Source organism: Opisthocomus hoazin, unplaced genomic scaffold, assembly GCF_030867145.1.
Source record: "Opisthocomus hoazin isolate bOpiHoa1 unplaced genomic scaffold, bOpiHoa1.hap1 HAP1_SCAFFOLD_253, whole genome shotgun sequence".
Classification (NCBI taxonomy): Eukaryota; Metazoa; Chordata; class Aves; order Opisthocomiformes; family Opisthocomidae; genus Opisthocomus; species Opisthocomus hoazin.
This window is the reverse complement of record NW_027448718.1, coordinates 17207-34301: the sequence shown is the minus strand read 5'-3', so window position 1 is coordinate 34301 and position 17095 is coordinate 17207. Positions and strand designations below refer to the sequence as shown.

Genomic DNA, 17095 nt, shown 5'->3' with positions numbered 1-17095 from the left:
GGGCGGGGTTTCAAGGGGTGGAGTCTACGAGGCGAATCTGGTGGAGGGTTGGTCAACGTTGGGTTGGCCAGCATCAGTGGTCAAGTGGTCTGGGGGAGGCACACAAGGTGGGAGGGGCCTAAATGGGTGTGGCTAAAGGGGGAGGAGCCTGTGGGGTGGAGGATGAGTGGGTGGAGCCTCAGGGGGCGGGGTTTCAAGGGGTGGAGTCTATGGGGTGAGGCTGCCGTAGAGTTGGTCAACGTTGAATTGGCCGAGGCCAATGGTCAAGTGGTCTGGAGGTGGGACGTAAGGTGGGAGGGGCCTAAATGGGTGTGGCTAAAGGGGGAGGAGCCTGTGGGGTGACGGGCGAGTGGGCGGGGTCTTGGGGGCGGAGTCAGGGGCGGAACGCCCCACCATCCAGACGTTGTCATTGAGTTGGGCAACGTCAACGGTGAAGTTGCCTTGAGGTTGTGTTGGATTGGGTGAGGGGGGAAGGGGTGGGGCTTAAGGGGGCGTGTCCATATGGGGTGGGGCTTAAGGGGAGGAGTCTGTGGTATAGAGGGTGAGTGGGTGGAGTCCAAGGGGGCGGAGCCTGTGGGAGGGAACCGCCATCAACACCGTTGACTTGGCCAACACCAACGGTTGCCTTGACGCTGTGTTGGACTGGATGAGCGGAGAAGGGGTGGGGCTTAAGGGGGTGTGTCCAGAAGGGGCGGAGCTTAAGAGGAGGAGTCTGTGGGATGGAAGGTGAGTGGGTGGAGTGTAAGGGGGCGGAGCCTGTGGGAGGGAACGGCCATCAAGATGCCACCATTGAGCTGGCCAATGCCAATGGTCAAGTTGCCTTGATGCTGTGTTGGATTGGGCGGGGGGGGGGCGGGGCTTACGGGGGCGTGTCCAGAAGGGGCGGAGCTTAAAAGGAGGAGTCTGTGGGATGGAAGGTGAGTGGGTGGAGTCCAAGGGGGCGGAGCCTGTGGGAGGGAACCGCCATCAACACCGTTGACTTGGCCAACACCAACGGTTGCCTTGACGCTGTGTTGGATTGGATGAGCGGAGAAGGGGTGGGGCTTAAGGGGGTGTGTCCAGAAGGGGCGGAGCTTAAGAGGAGGAGTCTGTGGGATGGAAGGTGAGTGGGTGGAGTGTAAGGGGGCGGAGCCTGTGGGAGGGAACGGCCATCAAGATGCCACCATTGAGCTGGCCAATGCCAATGGTCAAGTTGCCTTGATGCTGTGTCGGATTGGGTGAGGGGGGCGGGGCTTAAGGGGGCGTGTCCGTATGGGGTGGGGCTTAAGGGGAGGAGTCTGTGGTATAGAGGGTGAGTGGGTGGAGCCCAAGGGGGCGGAGCCTGTGGGAGGGAACCGCCATCAACACCGTTGACTTGGCCAACACCAACGGTTGCCTTGACGCTGTGTTGGATTGGATGAGCGGAGAAGGGGTGGGGCTTAAGGGGGTGTGTCCGTAGGGGGCGGGGCCATGACGGCCGTGGCTCCGCCCCGCAGAAGCTGAAGTCGGAGCGGGCGGCGGCGGCGGTGCGGGAGATGAACCCGGCGCTGCGGGTGAGCAGCCGCACCGACCGCGTCGGCCCCGACACCGAGCGCGTCTACGACGACGACTTCTTCGAGGCCCTCGACGGCGTCGCCAACGCCCTGGACAACGTCGACGCCCGTGAGGAGCACCCATGGGTGGCCTTGGGGGGCCGGGGGGGGTCCTCGGGGTGCTGGGGGTGGTCATCAGGGGGCTGGTGGAGGTTCTTGGGGTGCTCCAGGCCATCATTTGGGTGCTCCAGGGGGGTTTTGGGGTGCTCCAGGGGGTCTTAAGGGCGGTGTGGGATGTTCTTGGGGTGCTCTGGGTGCTTTTTTGGGTGCTCAGAGGGGTTTTGGGGTGCTGTCGGGGGTCCTCAGGGTGCTGGGGGTGGTCATCAGAGGGCTGGGAGAGGTTCTTGGGGTGCTACAGGCCATCATTTGGGTGCTCCAGGGGGGTTTTGGGGTGCTCCAGGCGGTCTTAAGGGCGGTGTGGGATGATTTTTGGGTGCTCTGGGTGCTTTTTTGGGTGCTCTGGTGTTTTTTGGGGTGCTATAGGGGGTCTTTAGGGTGCTGGGAGGGCGTCATTTGGGTTCTATAGGGCATCCTTTGGGTGCTATAGGGCATCCTTTGGGTGCTCAGAGGGGTTTGGGGGGCTACAGGGGGTGTTTTGGGGTACTTGGGGGGGGGTTGGGGGAGTTTATCAATGCTATAGGTACCCCCACGGCTGCTATAGGGGCTCCCAGGGGTGCTATAGGTGCCCCTGGGCTGCTATAGGGGCTCGCAGGGATGCTATGGGGGCTCCCAGGGCCCTCAGGTGTCCTATAGGGCCCTCAGGTGTCCTATAGGGCCCTTCAGCTGTGCTATAGGGCCCTCAGGTGTTCTATAGGGCCCTCCAGCTGTTCTATAGGGCCCTCAGGTGTTCTATAGGGCCCTCCAGCTGTGCTATAGGGCCCTCAGGTGTCCTATAGGGCCCTTCAGCTGTGCTATAGGGCCCTCAGGTGTTCTATAGGGCCCTCCAGCTGTGCTATAGGGCCCTCAGGTGTTCTATAGGGCCCTTCAGCTGTGCTATAGGACCCTCAGGTGTTCTATAGGGCCCTCCAGCTGTGCTATAGGGCCCTCAGGTGTTCTATAGGGCCCTTCAGCTGTGCTATAGGACCCTCAGGTGTTCTATAGGGCCCTCCAGCTGTGCTATAGGGTTCTCAGGAGTACTGTAGAGCCCTTCAGGGGTCCTATAGGGGCCCTCAGGTGTCCTATAGGATTCTCAGGAGTGCTATAGGGATCTTCAGGTGTTCTATAGGGCCCTCCAGCTGTGCTATAGGGCCCTTTAGGCGTTCTATAGGGCCCTCCAGCTGTGCTATAGGGCCCTCAGGTGTCCTATAGGGCCCTCCAGCTGTGCTATAGGGCCCTTTAGGCGTTCCATAGGGCCCTCCAGCTGTGCTATAGAGCCCTTTAGGTGTTCTATAGGGCCCTCAAGCTGTGCTATAGGGCCCTCAGGTGTCCTATAGGACCCTTCAGCTGTGCTATAGGGCCCTCAGGTGTCCTATAGGACCCTTCAGCTGTGCTATAGGGCCCTCAGGCGTTCTATAGGGCCTTCCAGCTGTGCTATAGGGCCCTCCAGCTGTGCTATAGGGCCCTCAGGTGTCCTATAGGACCCTCCAGCTGTGCTATAGGGCCCTCAGGTGTTCTATAGGGCCCTCCAGCTGTGCTATAGGGCCCTCAGTTGTCCTATAGGGCCCTGCAGCTGTGCTATAGGGCCCTTTAGGTGTTCTATAGGGCCCTCCAGCTGTGCTATAGGGCCCTTCAGCTGTGCTATAGGACCCTCAGGTGTTCTATAGGGCCCTCCAGCTGTGCTATAGGGTTCTCAGGAGTACTGTAGAGCCCTTCAGGGGTCCTATAGGGGCCCTCAGGTGTCCTATAGGATTCTCAGGAGTGCTATAGGGATCTTCAGGTGTTCTATAGGGCCCTCCAGCTGTGCTATAGGGCCCTCAGGTGTCCTATAAGACTCTTCAGCTGTGCTATAGGGCCCTCAGGTGTCCTATAGGACCCTTCAGCTGTACTATAGGGCCCTCAGGCGTTCTATAGGACCCTTCAGCTGTGCTATAGGGCCCTCAGGCGTTCTATAGGGCCCTCCAGCTGTGCTATAGGGCCCTCCAGCTGTGCTATAGGGCCCTCAGGTGTCCTATAGGGCCCTCCAGCTGTTCTATAGGGCCCTCAGGTGTTCTATAGGGCCCTCCAGCTGTGCTATAGGGCCCTTTAGGCATTCTATAGGGCCCTCCACCACGCCGCAGGGACCCCAGAGTTGACCCAACCCCCCCCCAGATCTCCCCTCCCCCCTCAGCCAGCCCCAAACCCTTCCCCCCCGGGGCTCCTCCCCCCCCCTATAGCCACCCCCTTTCGCCCGGTACCTATAGGGCTCTATATGGACCGGCGCTGCGTCTACTACCGGAAGCCGCTGCTGGAGTCGGGGACGCTGGGGACGAAGGGCAACGTGCAGGTGGTGATCCCCTTCCTGAGCGAGTCCTACAGCTCCAGCCAGGACCCCCCCGAGAAGGCCATCCCCATCTGCACCCTCAAGAACTTCCCCAACGCCATCGAGCACACCCTGCAGGTGCTGGGGGGGCCGCCCCGCTATAGGGGACGGCTATAGGGGGGGCTTTGGGGTGGGGGTGGCGCCTGGGTGGCTGCTCCGGGGGGGCCTGGGCTCCTGGGGACCTCCTAGAGGGGGTTCTGGGTGCCTGGAGCCCTTCTATAGGGGGTCCTGGGGGCCTAAGTGTCTTCTATAGGGGGCCCTGGGGGCCTAAGTATCTTCTATAGGGGGTCCTGAGCTCCTGGGTGGCTTCTAGAGGGGGTCCTGGGCATGTAAGTCTCTTCTGTAGGGGGTTATGGGTGCTTAAGTACCCTCTATAGGGGGTCCTGGGTACGTAAGTCCCTTCTATAGGGGGTCCTGGGCACCCAAGTACCTTCTACAGGGGGTCTTGGACTCCTGGGTGCCTTCTAGAGGGGGTTCTGGGTGCCTGGAGGCCTTCTATAGGGGGTCCTGGGGGCCTAAGTGTCTTCTATAGGGGGCCCTGGGGGCCTAAGTATCTTCTATAGGGGGTCCTGAGCTCCTGGGTGGCTTCTAGAGGGGGTCCTGGGCACGTAAGTCCCTTCTGTAGGGGGTTATGGGTGCTTAAGTACCCTCTATAGGGGGTCCTGGGTACGTAAGTCCCTTCTATAGGGGGTCCTGGGCACCCAAGTACCTTCTACAGGGGGTCTTGGGCTCCTGGGTGCCTTCTAGAGGGGGTTCTGGGTGCCTGGAGGCCTTCTATAGGGGGTCCTGGGGGCCTAAGTGTCTTCTATAGGGGGTCCTGGGTACGTAAGTCCCTTCTATAGGGGGTCCTGGGCACCCAAGTACCTTCTACAGGGGGTCTTGGGCTCCTGGGTGGCTTCTAGAGGGGGTTCTGGGTGCCTGGAGCCCTTCTATAGGGGGTCCTGGGGGCCTAAGTGTCTTCTATAGGGGGTCCTGGGGGCCTAAGTACCTTCTATAGGGGGTCCTGGGTACCTACGTACCTTCTATAGAGGGTCCTGGGGGCCTAAGTATCTTCTATAGGGGGTCCTCGGTATCTACGTACCTTCTATAGGGGGTCCTGAGCTCCTGGGTGGCTTCTAGAGGGGGTCCTGGGCATGTAAGTCCTTTCTATAGGGGGTTATGGGTGCCTGAGTACCCTCTATAGGGGGTCCTGGGTACGTAAGTCACTTCTATAGGGGGTTATGGGTGCCTAAGTACCCTCTATAGGGGGTCCTGAGCTCCTGGGTGGCTTCTAGAGGGGGTCCTGGGGGCCTAGGGCCCTTCTATAGGGGATTCTGGGGTCCTGGGTCCCCTCTGTAGGGGTCCCGGGTCCCTGGGGGGGTGCCGGTGGCCGGGGTCCCCCCGCTGACGGCCCCTCCCCCGCAGTGGGCGCGGGACGAGTTCGAGGGTCTCTTCAAGCAGCCGGCGGAGAACGTCAACCAGTACCTGACGTGGGTGTCGGGGGAGGGGGGCACCCCAACCCCTCGCATCGCCCCCCCCGTGCCTTGCGCCCACCCCCCATGGCACCCATCCTGCACCCCCCTACCTTGCCCCCACCCCCCATGGCACCCATCCTGCCCCCCCCTACCTTGCCCCCACCCCCCATGGCACCCATCCTGCACCCCCCTACCTTGCCCCCACCCCCCATGGCACCCATCCTGCCCCCCTGCACCCCCCTACCTTGCCCCCACCCCTCACGGCACCCATCCTGCACCCCCCTACCTTGCCCCCACCCCCCACGGCACCCATCCTGCACCCCCCTTGCCTCGCACCCCTGCACCTCCCCGCCTTGGCCCCCCTCCCCGCCCCCCATGACCCCCTCCCCGTGCCGTCCCCCCGCAGGGACCCGCGGTTCCTGGAGCGCACCCTGCGCCTGGCGGGCACGCAGCCGCTGGAGGTGCTGGAGGCGGTGCAGCGCAGCCTGGTCAGCGAGCGCCCGCGGGGCTGGGCCGACTGCGTCGCCTGGGCCTGCCGCCACTGGCACCGCCAGTACAGCAACAACATCCGCCAGCTGCTGCACAACTTCCCGCCCGGCCAGGTCAGCAGGGGGCGCCGTCGGGTCGGGGGGGGACCCGGGCGTGGGGGGGGGGGAACCAGTTAGGGGTGGATCGGGCCCTATGGGGAGGATCGGGCCCTATGGGGTGGATCGGGCCCTTTCAGGTTGGGGGGGGTCCCATAGGGGTGGATCGGGCCCTATGGGGAGGATCGGGCCCTATGGGGTGGATCAGGCCCTATGGGGTGGATCGGGCCCTATGGGGTGGATCGGGCCCTTTCAGGTTGGGGGGGGTCCCATAGGGGTGGATCGGGCCCCTTTGGGCACAGGGGGACCCATGGGGGTGGATCGGGCCCTATGGGGAGGATCGGGCCCTATGGGGTGGATCAGGCCCTATGGGGTGGATCGGGCCCTTTCAGGTTGGGGGGGGTCCCATAGGGGTGGATCGGGCCCTATGGGGAGGATCGGGCCCTATGGGGTGGATCGGGCCCTATGGGGTGGATTGGGCCCTTTCAGGTTGGGGGGGGTCCCATAGGGGTGGATCGGGCCCTATGGGGTGGATCGGGCCCTCTCAGGTTGGGGGGGGGTCCCATAGGGGTGGATCGGGCCCCTTTGGGCACAGGGGGACCCATGGGGGTGGATCGGGCCCTATGGGGAGGATCAGGCCCTATGGGGTGGATCGGGCCCTATGGGGTGGATCGGGCCCTTTCAGGTTGGGGGGGGTCCCATAGGGGTGGATCGGGCCCTATGGGGAGGATCGGGCCCTTTCAGGTTGGGGGGGGTCCCATAGGGGTGGATCGGGCCCTATGGGGTGGATCGGGCCCTTTCAGGTTGGGGGGGGTCCCATAAGGGTGGATCGGGCCCTATGGGGTGGATCGGGCCCTTTCAGGTTGGGGGGGGGTCCCATAGGGGTGGATCGGGCCCCTTTGGGCACAGGGGGACCCATGGGGGTGGATCGGGCCCTATGGGGAGGATCGGGCCCTATGGGGTGGATCAGGCCCTATGGGGTGGATCGGGCCCTATGGGGTGGATCGGGCCCTTTCAGGTTGGGGGGGGTCCCATAGGGGTGGATCGGGCCCTATGGGGTGGATCGGGCCCTTTCAGGTTGGGGGGGGGGTCCCATAGGGGTGGATCGGGCCCCTTTGGGCACAGGGGGACCCATGGGGGTGGATCGGGCCCTATGGGGTGGATCGGGCCCTTTGCGAGGGGTCGGGGTGGATCGGGCCCTATGGGGTGGATCGGGCCCTATGGGGTGGATCGGGCCCTCTCAGGTTGGGGGGGGTCCCATAGGGGTGGATCGGGCCCCTTTGGGCACAGGGGGACCCATAGGGGTGGATCGGGCCCATTGTAAGGAGTTGGGGTGGATCGGGCCCCTTTGGGTGGGGGGGGACCCATAGGGGTGGATCGGGCCCATTGGAAGGGGTCAGGGTGCATTGGGACCCATGGGGGTGGATCGGGCCCTATGGGGTGGATTGGGCCCTATGGGGTGGGGGGGACCCATGGGGTGGGGGGGACCCATGGGGTGGATCGGGCTCCTTTGGGTGGGGGGGACCCATGGGGTGGATCGGGCCCCTTGGGGAGGATCGGGCCCCTTTGGGTGGGGGGGGACCCTTGGGGGTGGATCGGGCCCTATGGGGTGGGGGGGGACCCATGGGGTGGATCGGGCCCTATGGGGTGGATCGGGCCCCTTTGGGTGGGGGGGACCCTTGGGGGTGGGCTGGGCCCTGTGGGGAGGATCGGGCCCCCGGGTCCATTGGGGTTCCTTAATGACCACTAATTACCTTCCTAATTACACGTAATCACCCCGCTCACCCCTAATTACCCTTAATTAGTCTTCTAATTACTGCTAATTATTTGCCTGGTAATTAACTTCTAATTAGCATTAATAATACTTAATTATCTTTCTAATTATTCTCCTAATTATCCCCAGTAGCTTCCCTTACTCCTAATTAACCCTTCATTACCTTTAAACCCCTCATTGTCCCAATCACTGCTAATTACCTACTAATTAATCTTTTCCTGCTCCTTTAATTATCCCCTTCTCTTAACAGCCCCGTTAACCTCCACCGCCTTTCTTCTTCCTGATTGCTCCTTAACTCCTAATTAGCCTTAATTAAATACCCTATTAAAACTTTTCCACCACCTAATTGCCTCATTAACCCCTTCTTGTGCATCCAGTTGTCCTCATTAATGCTTAAATGTGCTAATTAATCCCATTAATCTGTTCTCCAGTCATTATAAAGTAGCCTTAAATTCTTAATTACTTCGTAAGACCTAATTACCCTGCTAATTGCCCTGTCAACCCTTTTGCACCCCCATTAATTACCTCATTGTTTTTCTCCTAATTGTTCTCATTAATCCTTAATTAGCCTCATTAACAAATCATGGGTGTATGAATTGTCCTTGTGAATCCTTAATTGCTTCTTAATTGTTTTCGTTAAATATTAATTGCTGTTATTAGTTTATAAGTGCTGCTTAATTGTTATATTAATCTCTAATTACTGCTTAATTACACTAGTAATCTTTAATGGCTGTGTTAATTGGTGTTTTTATGGGCTAATTACAGCATAGTGATAATTATTAAGCCCTAATTGCTCCTTAATTGTGCTCATTATCCTCTACTTTGTCCTTATTTACTCCATTAATCCCTAATTGCTCTAATTAATACTTAATTGACTTTTTAGCTCCTTAATTATTTGTTAATTCTTTTGATTATTTGTTGCCCTTATTAATTTTTAATTGCTCTTTAATTCCACCCGTGACTCCATGACTGCCATTTAATTGCCTTCATTAATCGTTAATTGCCCCTTGCCCCAACTGATTGTTAATTGCTCTTCTCAAGCCTTAATTGCTTCTTAATTACTTCCCTTTATCATTAATTATCTTCATTAACCCCAAATTGCCTGGTGAACCCCCTCCACCCCTTAATTGCCCCGTTAATTACCCCCATTAACCCTTCCCACCCCCTAATTACCCCCCCGCCCACTAATTACCATGAGCAGTGCTCGTTAGCGCCTCCCCCGCTAATTACCGCCCCCCCCCCCCCGCAGAAGACGAACTCGGGGACCCTCTTCTGGTCGGGGCCCAAGCGCTGCCCCCACCCCCTCGTCTTCGACCCCGACAACGTGAGTGGGGCCGGGGCGGCCTGCGGGGGGCGCCCTTGGGCGCCGTCGGTCATCGTTGGGTGGTGGGCGTCACCCTTGGGTGCCATTGGTCATCGTTGGGTGCCGTTGGTCATCGTTGGGTGGTGGGCGTCATCCTTGGGTGCCGTTGGTCATCGTTGGGTGCTGTTGGTCATCGTTGGGTGCCATTGGTCATCGTTGGGTGGTGGGCGTCGCCCTTGGGTGCCATCGGTCATCGTTGGGTGGTGGGCGTCACCCTTGGGTGCCATCGGTCATCGTTGGGTGGTGGGCGTCACCCTTGGGTGCCGTTGGTCATCATTGGGTGCTATTGGTCATCGTTGGGTGGTGGGCGTCACCCTTGGGTGCCATTGGTCATCGTTGGGTGGTGGGCGTCATCGTTGGGTGCCGTTGGTCATCGTTGGGTGCCATTGGTCATCGTTGGGTGGTGGGCGTCGCCCTTGGGTGCCATCAGTCATCGTTGGGTGGTGGGCGTCGCCCTTGGGTGCCATCGGTCATCGTTGGGTGGTGGGCATCATCGTTGGGTGCCGTTGGTCATCGTTGGGTGCCATTGGTCATCGTTGGGTGGTGGGCGTCGCCCTTGGGTGCCATCGGTCATCGTTGGGTGGTGGGCGTCACCCTTGGGTGCCATCGGTCATCGTTGGGTGGTGGGCATCATCGTTGGGTGCCGTTGGTCATCGTTGGGTGCCATTGGTCATCGTTGGGTGGTGGGCGTCGCCCTTGGGTGCCATCGGTCATCGTTGGGTGGTGGGCGTCACCCTTGGGTGCCATCGGTCATCGTTGGGTGGTGGGCATCACCCTTGGGTGCCGCTGGTCATCGTTGGGTGGTGGGCGTCACCCTTGGGTGCCATCGGTCATCGTTGGGTGGTGGGCGTCACCCTTGGGTGCCATTGGTCATCATTGGGTGCTATTGGTCATCGTTGGGTGGTGGGCGTCGCCCTTGGGTGCCATCGGTCGTCGTTGGGTGCCGTTGGTCATCGTTGGGTGGTGGGCGTCACCCTTGGGTGCCGTTGGTCATCATTGGTTGCCGTTGGTCATCATTGGGTGGTGGGCTTCACCCTTGAGTGCCATTGGCCCATGACCCTTGGGTGCCATCCATCCCCCTTCGGTGCCCTTGATCCCCTTGGGTGCCATCCTCCACCTTTGGGTGCCATCCCATGACCCTTGGGTGCCATTGATGATCTTTGGGTGCTATCTCATGACCCTTGGCTGCTGTCACATGACCTTTGGGTGCCATCCCATGACCCTCGGGTGCTATCACATGACCCTTGGGTGCCATCCTCCACCTTTGGGTGCCATCCCATGACCCTTGGGTGCCATTGATGATCTTTGGGTGCTATCTCATGACCCTTGGTTGCTGTCACATGACCTTTGGGTGCCATCCCATGACCCTAGGGTGCCATCTCCCCACCCTTGGGTGCCGTCCATCCCCCTCCATCACCCTTCCATCCCCCGTGGGAGCCCTCCATCTCCTCCGGGTGCCGTCCCTCCCCCACCTTCCCCCTCCCCCCACCCCCTCCACCCATGGATGCCCCCCCGACACCCATGGGTGCCCCCCACCCGCAGCCCCTCCACCTGGACTACGTGATGGCGGCCGCCAACCTCTTCGCCCAGAGCTACGGCATCGAGGGCTCGCGGGAGCGGGGGGCGGTGGCCGAGCTCCTGCGCCACGTCCGCGTCCCCCCCTTCGCCCCCAAGGCCGGCGTCCGCATCCACGTCTCCGACCAGGAGCTGCAGAGCGCCGCCGCCGCCCTCGGTACGGGTGGGGGGCACCCATGGGTGCTGGGGGGCACCTACGGGTGGGAGTGGGTTGAGAGTTGGAGCGACCAGGGGGGTTTGGGGGGCACCCGTGGGGGTTGGAGGCACCTAGATGGTCTGGAGAACCATATCAGATGTGGGGTAGGAGCACCCATGGGTGGCGGTGGGATGGAGGTATGGGTGGGGGGCACCCATGGGTGCTGGGGGGCACCTACGGGTGGGAGTGGGTTGGGAGTTGGGGCAACCAGGGGGGTTTGGGGGGCACCCGTTGGGGTTGGGGGGCACCTATGGTGATTGGAGGCACCTAGATGGTCTGGAGGAACATGGTAAGTGTGGGGTAGGAGCACCCATGGGTGGTGGTGGGATGGAGGTATGGGTGGGGGGCACCCATGGGTGCTGGGGAGCTCCTAGGGTTGGTGGTTGAGGTGGGAGTTGGGGCAACCATGGGGATTGGGGGGCACCTGTGGGGGCTGGAGGTCCTTTGGTGGTCTGGAGAACCATATCAGATGCAGGGTTGGAGCACCCATGGGTGCTGGTGGATGGAGCTATGGGCTGGGGGCACCCATGGGTGCTGGCGGGGTGGTGGGGCTGGTTGGGTTGGGTGTTGGGCTACCCATGGGTGCTGTAGCCGCTTAGATGTTCTGGAGAAAGGTGGTAGGCATGGGGTGGGGGCACCCATGGGTGCTGGTGGATGGAGCTATGGGCCAGGGGCACCCATGGGTGCTGGTGGGGTGGGGGTATGGGTGGGGGGCACCCATGGGTGCCCCTCCCCCCCCAGATGACGGGCGCCTGGAGGAGCTGAAGGCCTCGCTGCCCAGCCCCGAGGAGCTGCCGGGCTTCCGCATGTTCCCCATCGACTTCGAGAAGGTGGGTGCCGCCCCCACCCCCCCTCCCCCACCCATGGGTGCCCCCCACCCATGGGTGCCCCCGTCCCTCACCCACCCAGGACGATGACACCAACTTCCACATGGACTTCATCGTCGCCGCCTCCAACCTGCGGGCCGAGAACTATGACATCCCCCCGGCCGACCGCCACAAGGTGGGCGCTGGGGGGCACCCATGGGTGCTGGGGGGGTCCCAGGGGTGCTATAGGGGGTCCTGGGGGGGTCCTAAGGGTGCTGGGGGGGTGCTATGGGGGTCTTGTGGGTGCTGGGGGGATGCTATGGGGCATTACTGGGTGGGCTTAAGGGGGGTTATGGGTGCTGGGGGGCACCTATGGGTGCTGGGGGGGGTCCTAAGGGTGCTATAGGGGGTCCTGGGGGGGTCCTATGGGTGCTATGGGGGTCTTGTGGGTGCTGGGGGGGTGCTATGGGGCATTACTGGGGGGCTTAAGGGGGGTTATGGGTGGTGGGGGGCACCCATGGGTGCTGGGGGGGTCCCAGGGGTGCTATAGGGGGTCCTGGGGGGGTCCTGAGGGTGCTGGGGGGGTCCTATAGGTTCTATAGGGCAGTGTAGAGTACATATAAGGTCTATAGGGCACATGTAGGGTCTATAGGGCACGTATGGGGTCTATAGGATACCTGTAGCACTTGTAGGGCACATATGGGGTGTGTGGGGACCTATAGGGCTCTGGGGACACATAGAGGTGCAGGGACATATGGGGGTCTGGGGACATATGGGGCTGTGGGGCACCTATAGGGCTGTGGGGCACATGTAGGGCCTATAGGTGCAGGGACCTATAGGGGGTCTGGGGACCTATAGGGGTCTGGGGACATATGGGGGTCTGGGGACATATGGGGCTCTGGGCACCTATAGGGGTCTGGGGACCTATAGGGGTCTGGGGACATATGGGGGTCTGGGGACCTATAGGGGTCTGGGGACATATGGGGGTCTGGGGACATATGGGACTCTGGGGACCTATAGGGCTCTGGGGACATATGGGGGTCTGGGCACCTATAGGGGTCTGGGGACCTATAGGGGTCTGGGGACCTGTGGGGCTGTGGGGGCCTATGGGGCTCTGGGGACCTATAGGGGTCTGGGCACCTATAGGGGTCTGGGGACCTATAGGGCTCTGGGGACATATGGGGGTCTGGGGACATATGGGGGTCTGGGCACCTATAGGGGTCTGGGGACCTATAGGGGTCTGGGGACATATGGGGGTCTGGGGACATATGGGGCTCTGGGGACCTGTGGGGCTCTGGGCACCTATAGCGCCCCTCCAGCCCCCCCCGACCCCCCCCCCACTCCCCACCCACCCACCCGCCCCCAGAGCCCCTCGGCGGGGGGGCGGGGTTTGGGGGAGGGGGAGGGCCCCGCGGTGGCCCCGCCCCCTCACTGGAGGTCCCTCCCCGTGGGGCAGAGCAAGCTGATCGCGGGGAAGATCATCCCGGCCATCGCCACCACCACGGCGGCCGTGGTGGGCCTGGCCTGCCTGGAGCTCTACAAGCTGGCCCAGGGCCACCGCCGCCTGGCCTCCTACAAGAACGCCTTCCTCAACCTGGCCCTGCCCTTCGTCGGCTTCTCCGAGCCCCCTCGCCTGCCCCCGCAACAAGGTTAGGGGGGGGGAAGTTGGGCTGCCCCATAGCTGCCCCACGGCGCCTTGGGGTGGCCCGGAGGGGTGGCCTGTGGAGCTGGGTGGGCCTCAGAGGGGTTGTGGTTGGGTTGGCGTTGGGTTGTGGGTGGGTTGGCGTTGGGTTTTGGAGGTGGGATGGGGTCTTGGGGGGGTTGGGGGGCTGCCCCACGGCTCGCTGACCCATAGAACCCAGCCCCATAGCAACCCCGTGGTGCCTATAGAGGTCACGGGGGGGCCTGTGGACCTTGGTGGGCCTCAAAGGGGTTGGGGTTGGGTTGGGGTTGGGTTGGCGTTGGGTTTTGGAGGTGGGATGGGGTCTTGGGGGGGTTGGGGGGCTGCCCCACGGCTCCCTGCCCCATAGAACCCAGCCCCATAGCAACCCCGTGGTGCCTATAGAGGTCACAGGGGGGCCTGTGGACCTTGGTGGGCCTCAGAGGGGTTGGGGTTGGGTTGGCGTTGGGTTTTGGAGGTGGGATGGGGTCTTGGGGGGGTTGGGGGGCTGCCCCACGGCTCGCTGACCCATAGAGCCCAGCCCCATAGCGCAGTGGGGCACCCTATAGATGCCCCAAGTCACCCCATGGTCCTTCTGACCCCCAATCGCGCCCCACCCGAGTCCTTGCGCCCAACCGTGGCTGCGTCTCCGTGGGTCCCACCCCACCGCCGTGGGTCCAAGCCCCCCGCCGTGGGTCTGCCCCCCTTCCCCAGTACTACGAGGTGGAGTGGACGCTGTGGGACCGGTTCGAGGTGCAGGGCCTGCAGCCTGACGGGCAGGAGATGACCTTGCGCCAGTTCCTTGCCTACTTCAAGGTACTGGGAGCACTGGGAGGGACTGGGGGGGACTGGGAGGGGGGCGGGGTCCAGGGGGTGGAATGGGGCGGGGCTGGGGGGCACGTGGGCCCCACACGACATCCCCGTGTGCCCCCAAAAGGACCCCAACTCAGAGGGGACATCCCAGAGGGAAGCTGGGGGAGATGTGGCCACCACGGTGGCTGGTGCCCCCAAAGCTGTGGGGCGCCGTGGGTCGCCGTGGGGCACCCTTGGGTGCTCTGTGCCCCACACGAGGTCTCAGTGTCCCACCCAACGTCCCCGTGTCCCCCCAAGAGGACTCCAACTCAGAGGCGACACCCCAGAGGGAAGCTGGGGGAGATGTGGCCACCACGGTGGCCGGTGCCCCCAAAGCCGTGGGACACTGTGGGTGGCGGTGGGGCACCCTTGGGTGCCCTGTGCCCCCACCCAACGTCCCCACCCTGTCCCCTCCCCCCCCCAGAAGGAGCACCGGCTGGAGATCACGATGCTGTCGCAGGGCGTCTCCATGCTCTACTCCTTCTTCATGCCGGCCGCCAAGCTGCGGGAGCGCCACGACCAACCGTAGGGACCCGGGGGGGGAGGGGCACACCCATGGGTGCGGGGTGGGAGGCACATCCCATGGGTGGGGTCCTGGGGGGTGGGTGTTGGCCGTGTCCCCATCCCTGTAGGGTGATGGTCACCCATGGTTGAGGCCACCATGGGTGGTCACCATGATGCCACCCAGCGTCCCCATCACCCTAGGGTGACAGTCTCTGGGGTTGAGGCCACCATGGGTGGTCACCATGGGTTGATGTCACCCCATGGCCACATCCCTGGCCCCATAGGGTGACAGTCTCCATGGTTGAAGCCACCATGGATGGTCACCATGATGCCACCCTATAGGCACGTCCCGGTAGGGTGACAATCCCCATGGCTGAGACCACCATGGATGGCCACCATGATGCCACCCAACGTCCTCATCCCCATAGGGTGATGGTCACCATGGTTGAAGCCACCATGGGTGGTCACCATGATGCCACTCCACATCCCCATCCCCATAGGGTGACAATGTCCATGGTTGAAGCCACCAGGGATGGTTACCATGATGCCACCTTGTGTCCCTGGCCCCACAGGGTGACAGTCACCATGGTTGAAGCCACCATAGGTGGTCACCGTGATGCCACCCAATGTCCCCATCCCCGTAGGGTGACAACGTCCATGGCTGAAGCCACCACGGATGGTCACCATGATGCCACCTCGTGTCCTCATCCGCATAGGGTGATGGTCACCATGGTTGAAGCCACCATGGGTGGTCACCATGATGCCACCTCGGGTCCTCATCCCCATACGGTGATGGTCACCATGGTTGAAGCCACCATAGGTGGTCACCGTGATGCCACCCAATGTCCCCATCCCCATAGGGTGACAACGTCCATGGCTGAAGCCACCACGGATGGTCACCATGATGCCACCTTCGTGTCCTCATCCCCATACGGTGATGGTCACCATGGTTGAAGCCACCATGGGTGGTCACCATGCCGCCACCCAACGTCCCCATCCCCATAGGGTGATGGTCACCATGGTTGAAGCCACCATGGGTGGTCACCATGATGCCACCCAACGTCCCCATCCCCATAGGGTGAAGGTCACCATGGCTGAGGCCACCACGGATGGTCACCATGATGCCACCTTGTGTCCTCATCCCCATAGGGTGATGGTCACCATGGTTGAAGCCACCATGGGTGGTCACCATGATGCCACCCAACGTCCCCATCCCCATAGGGTGAAGGTCACCATGGCTGAGGCCACCATGGGTGGTCACCATGATGCCACCCAACGTCCCCATCCCCATAGGGTGAAGGTCACCGTGGCTGAGGCCACCATGGGTGGTCACCATGATGCCACCCAACGTCCCCATCCCCATAGGGTGAAGGTCACCATGGCTGAGGCCACCATGGATGGTCACCATGGGCTGATGCCACCCCATAGCCACGTCCCCATCCCCATAGGGTGATGGTCACCGTAGTTGGGGTCACCATGGGTGGCCACCGCGCCCAGCCGGGTGACAGCGGGGTGGGCGAGGCCCCCGCGGGCGGTGCCCCCGGGCTGATGTCCCCCGGTGTCCCCAGGATGACGGAGATCGTGGCGCGCGTCTCCAAGAAGAAGCTGGGCCGCCACGTCAAGGCCCTCGTCTTCGAGCTCTGCTGCAACGACGACACCGACGCCGACATCGAGGTCCCCTACGTCCGCTACGCCATCCGCTAGCCCCGCCCCCCGGGGGGCGGGGCCCCGCCCGGGCACGCCCCTCCCTGCCTGGCCACACCCCCCCCGCCCGGGCACGCCCCCCCGGCGAGCCCCGCCCTGTGTTGTCTCCCCTCCCCCGCCCCCAACACGGTTCCTCTCGTTGTTGTTGTGTCGTGGCCCCGCCCCCGAGGGGGGGAGGGCGGGGCTTGGGGGGGAGGGGCGGGGGGGCCCCGCCCAATAAATCTAGATGTTGGCAGAAGGTGGGCGGAGTCCCACGCGCCGCTGGGGGGGGGCGGAGTCGGGGGGCGGGGGGGCACATGGGGCTCTGTGGGGAGGGGCGGGGGCGGGGCCAAGCGGCTGTGGGCGGGGCCAGACGTGACAGATGGGCTGGGGGCGGGGCCTGCAGGCTGGAGGCGGGGCCAGACATGACAGACGGCCTGGGGGTGGGGCCTGCAGGTTGTGGGCGGGGGCCAGACATGACAGAGGGGCTGGGGGTGGGGCCTGCAGGCTGTGGGCGGGGCTAGACGTGACAGGTGGGTTGGGGGGGCGGGCCTGCAGGCTGTGGGCGGGGCTTAAGCATGTTGGGCCTCACTGGAGGCCAGGCAGCACGAGTGG

At 62.7% G+C, this 17095-nt stretch overlaps 1 protein-coding gene across 1 annotated transcript in view; it reads left to right on the top strand.

Moving 5' to 3' along the window:
- Window positions 1-16739, top strand: part of LOC142359026 (ubiquitin-like modifier-activating enzyme 1) — a gene marked incomplete at its 5' end in the record, with an annotated part of 29020 nt that extends 12281 nt beyond the window's left edge. The window contains 13 exon segments of the mRNA XM_075411890.1: window positions 1476-1641; window positions 3911-4107; window positions 5434-5498; window positions 5890-6085; window positions 9091-9165; window positions 10747-10936; window positions 11717-11805; window positions 11885-11977; window positions 13238-13405; window positions 13407-13430; window positions 14156-14257; window positions 14718-14818; window positions 16366-16739. Of these exon segments, the coding sequence (XP_075268005.1) occupies window positions 1476-1641; window positions 3911-4107; window positions 5434-5498; window positions 5890-6085; window positions 9091-9165; window positions 10747-10936; window positions 11717-11805; window positions 11885-11977; window positions 13238-13405; window positions 13407-13430; window positions 14156-14257; window positions 14718-14818; window positions 16366-16501 (1602 nt within the window).
- Window positions 16740-17095: the final 356 nt, after the last annotated feature.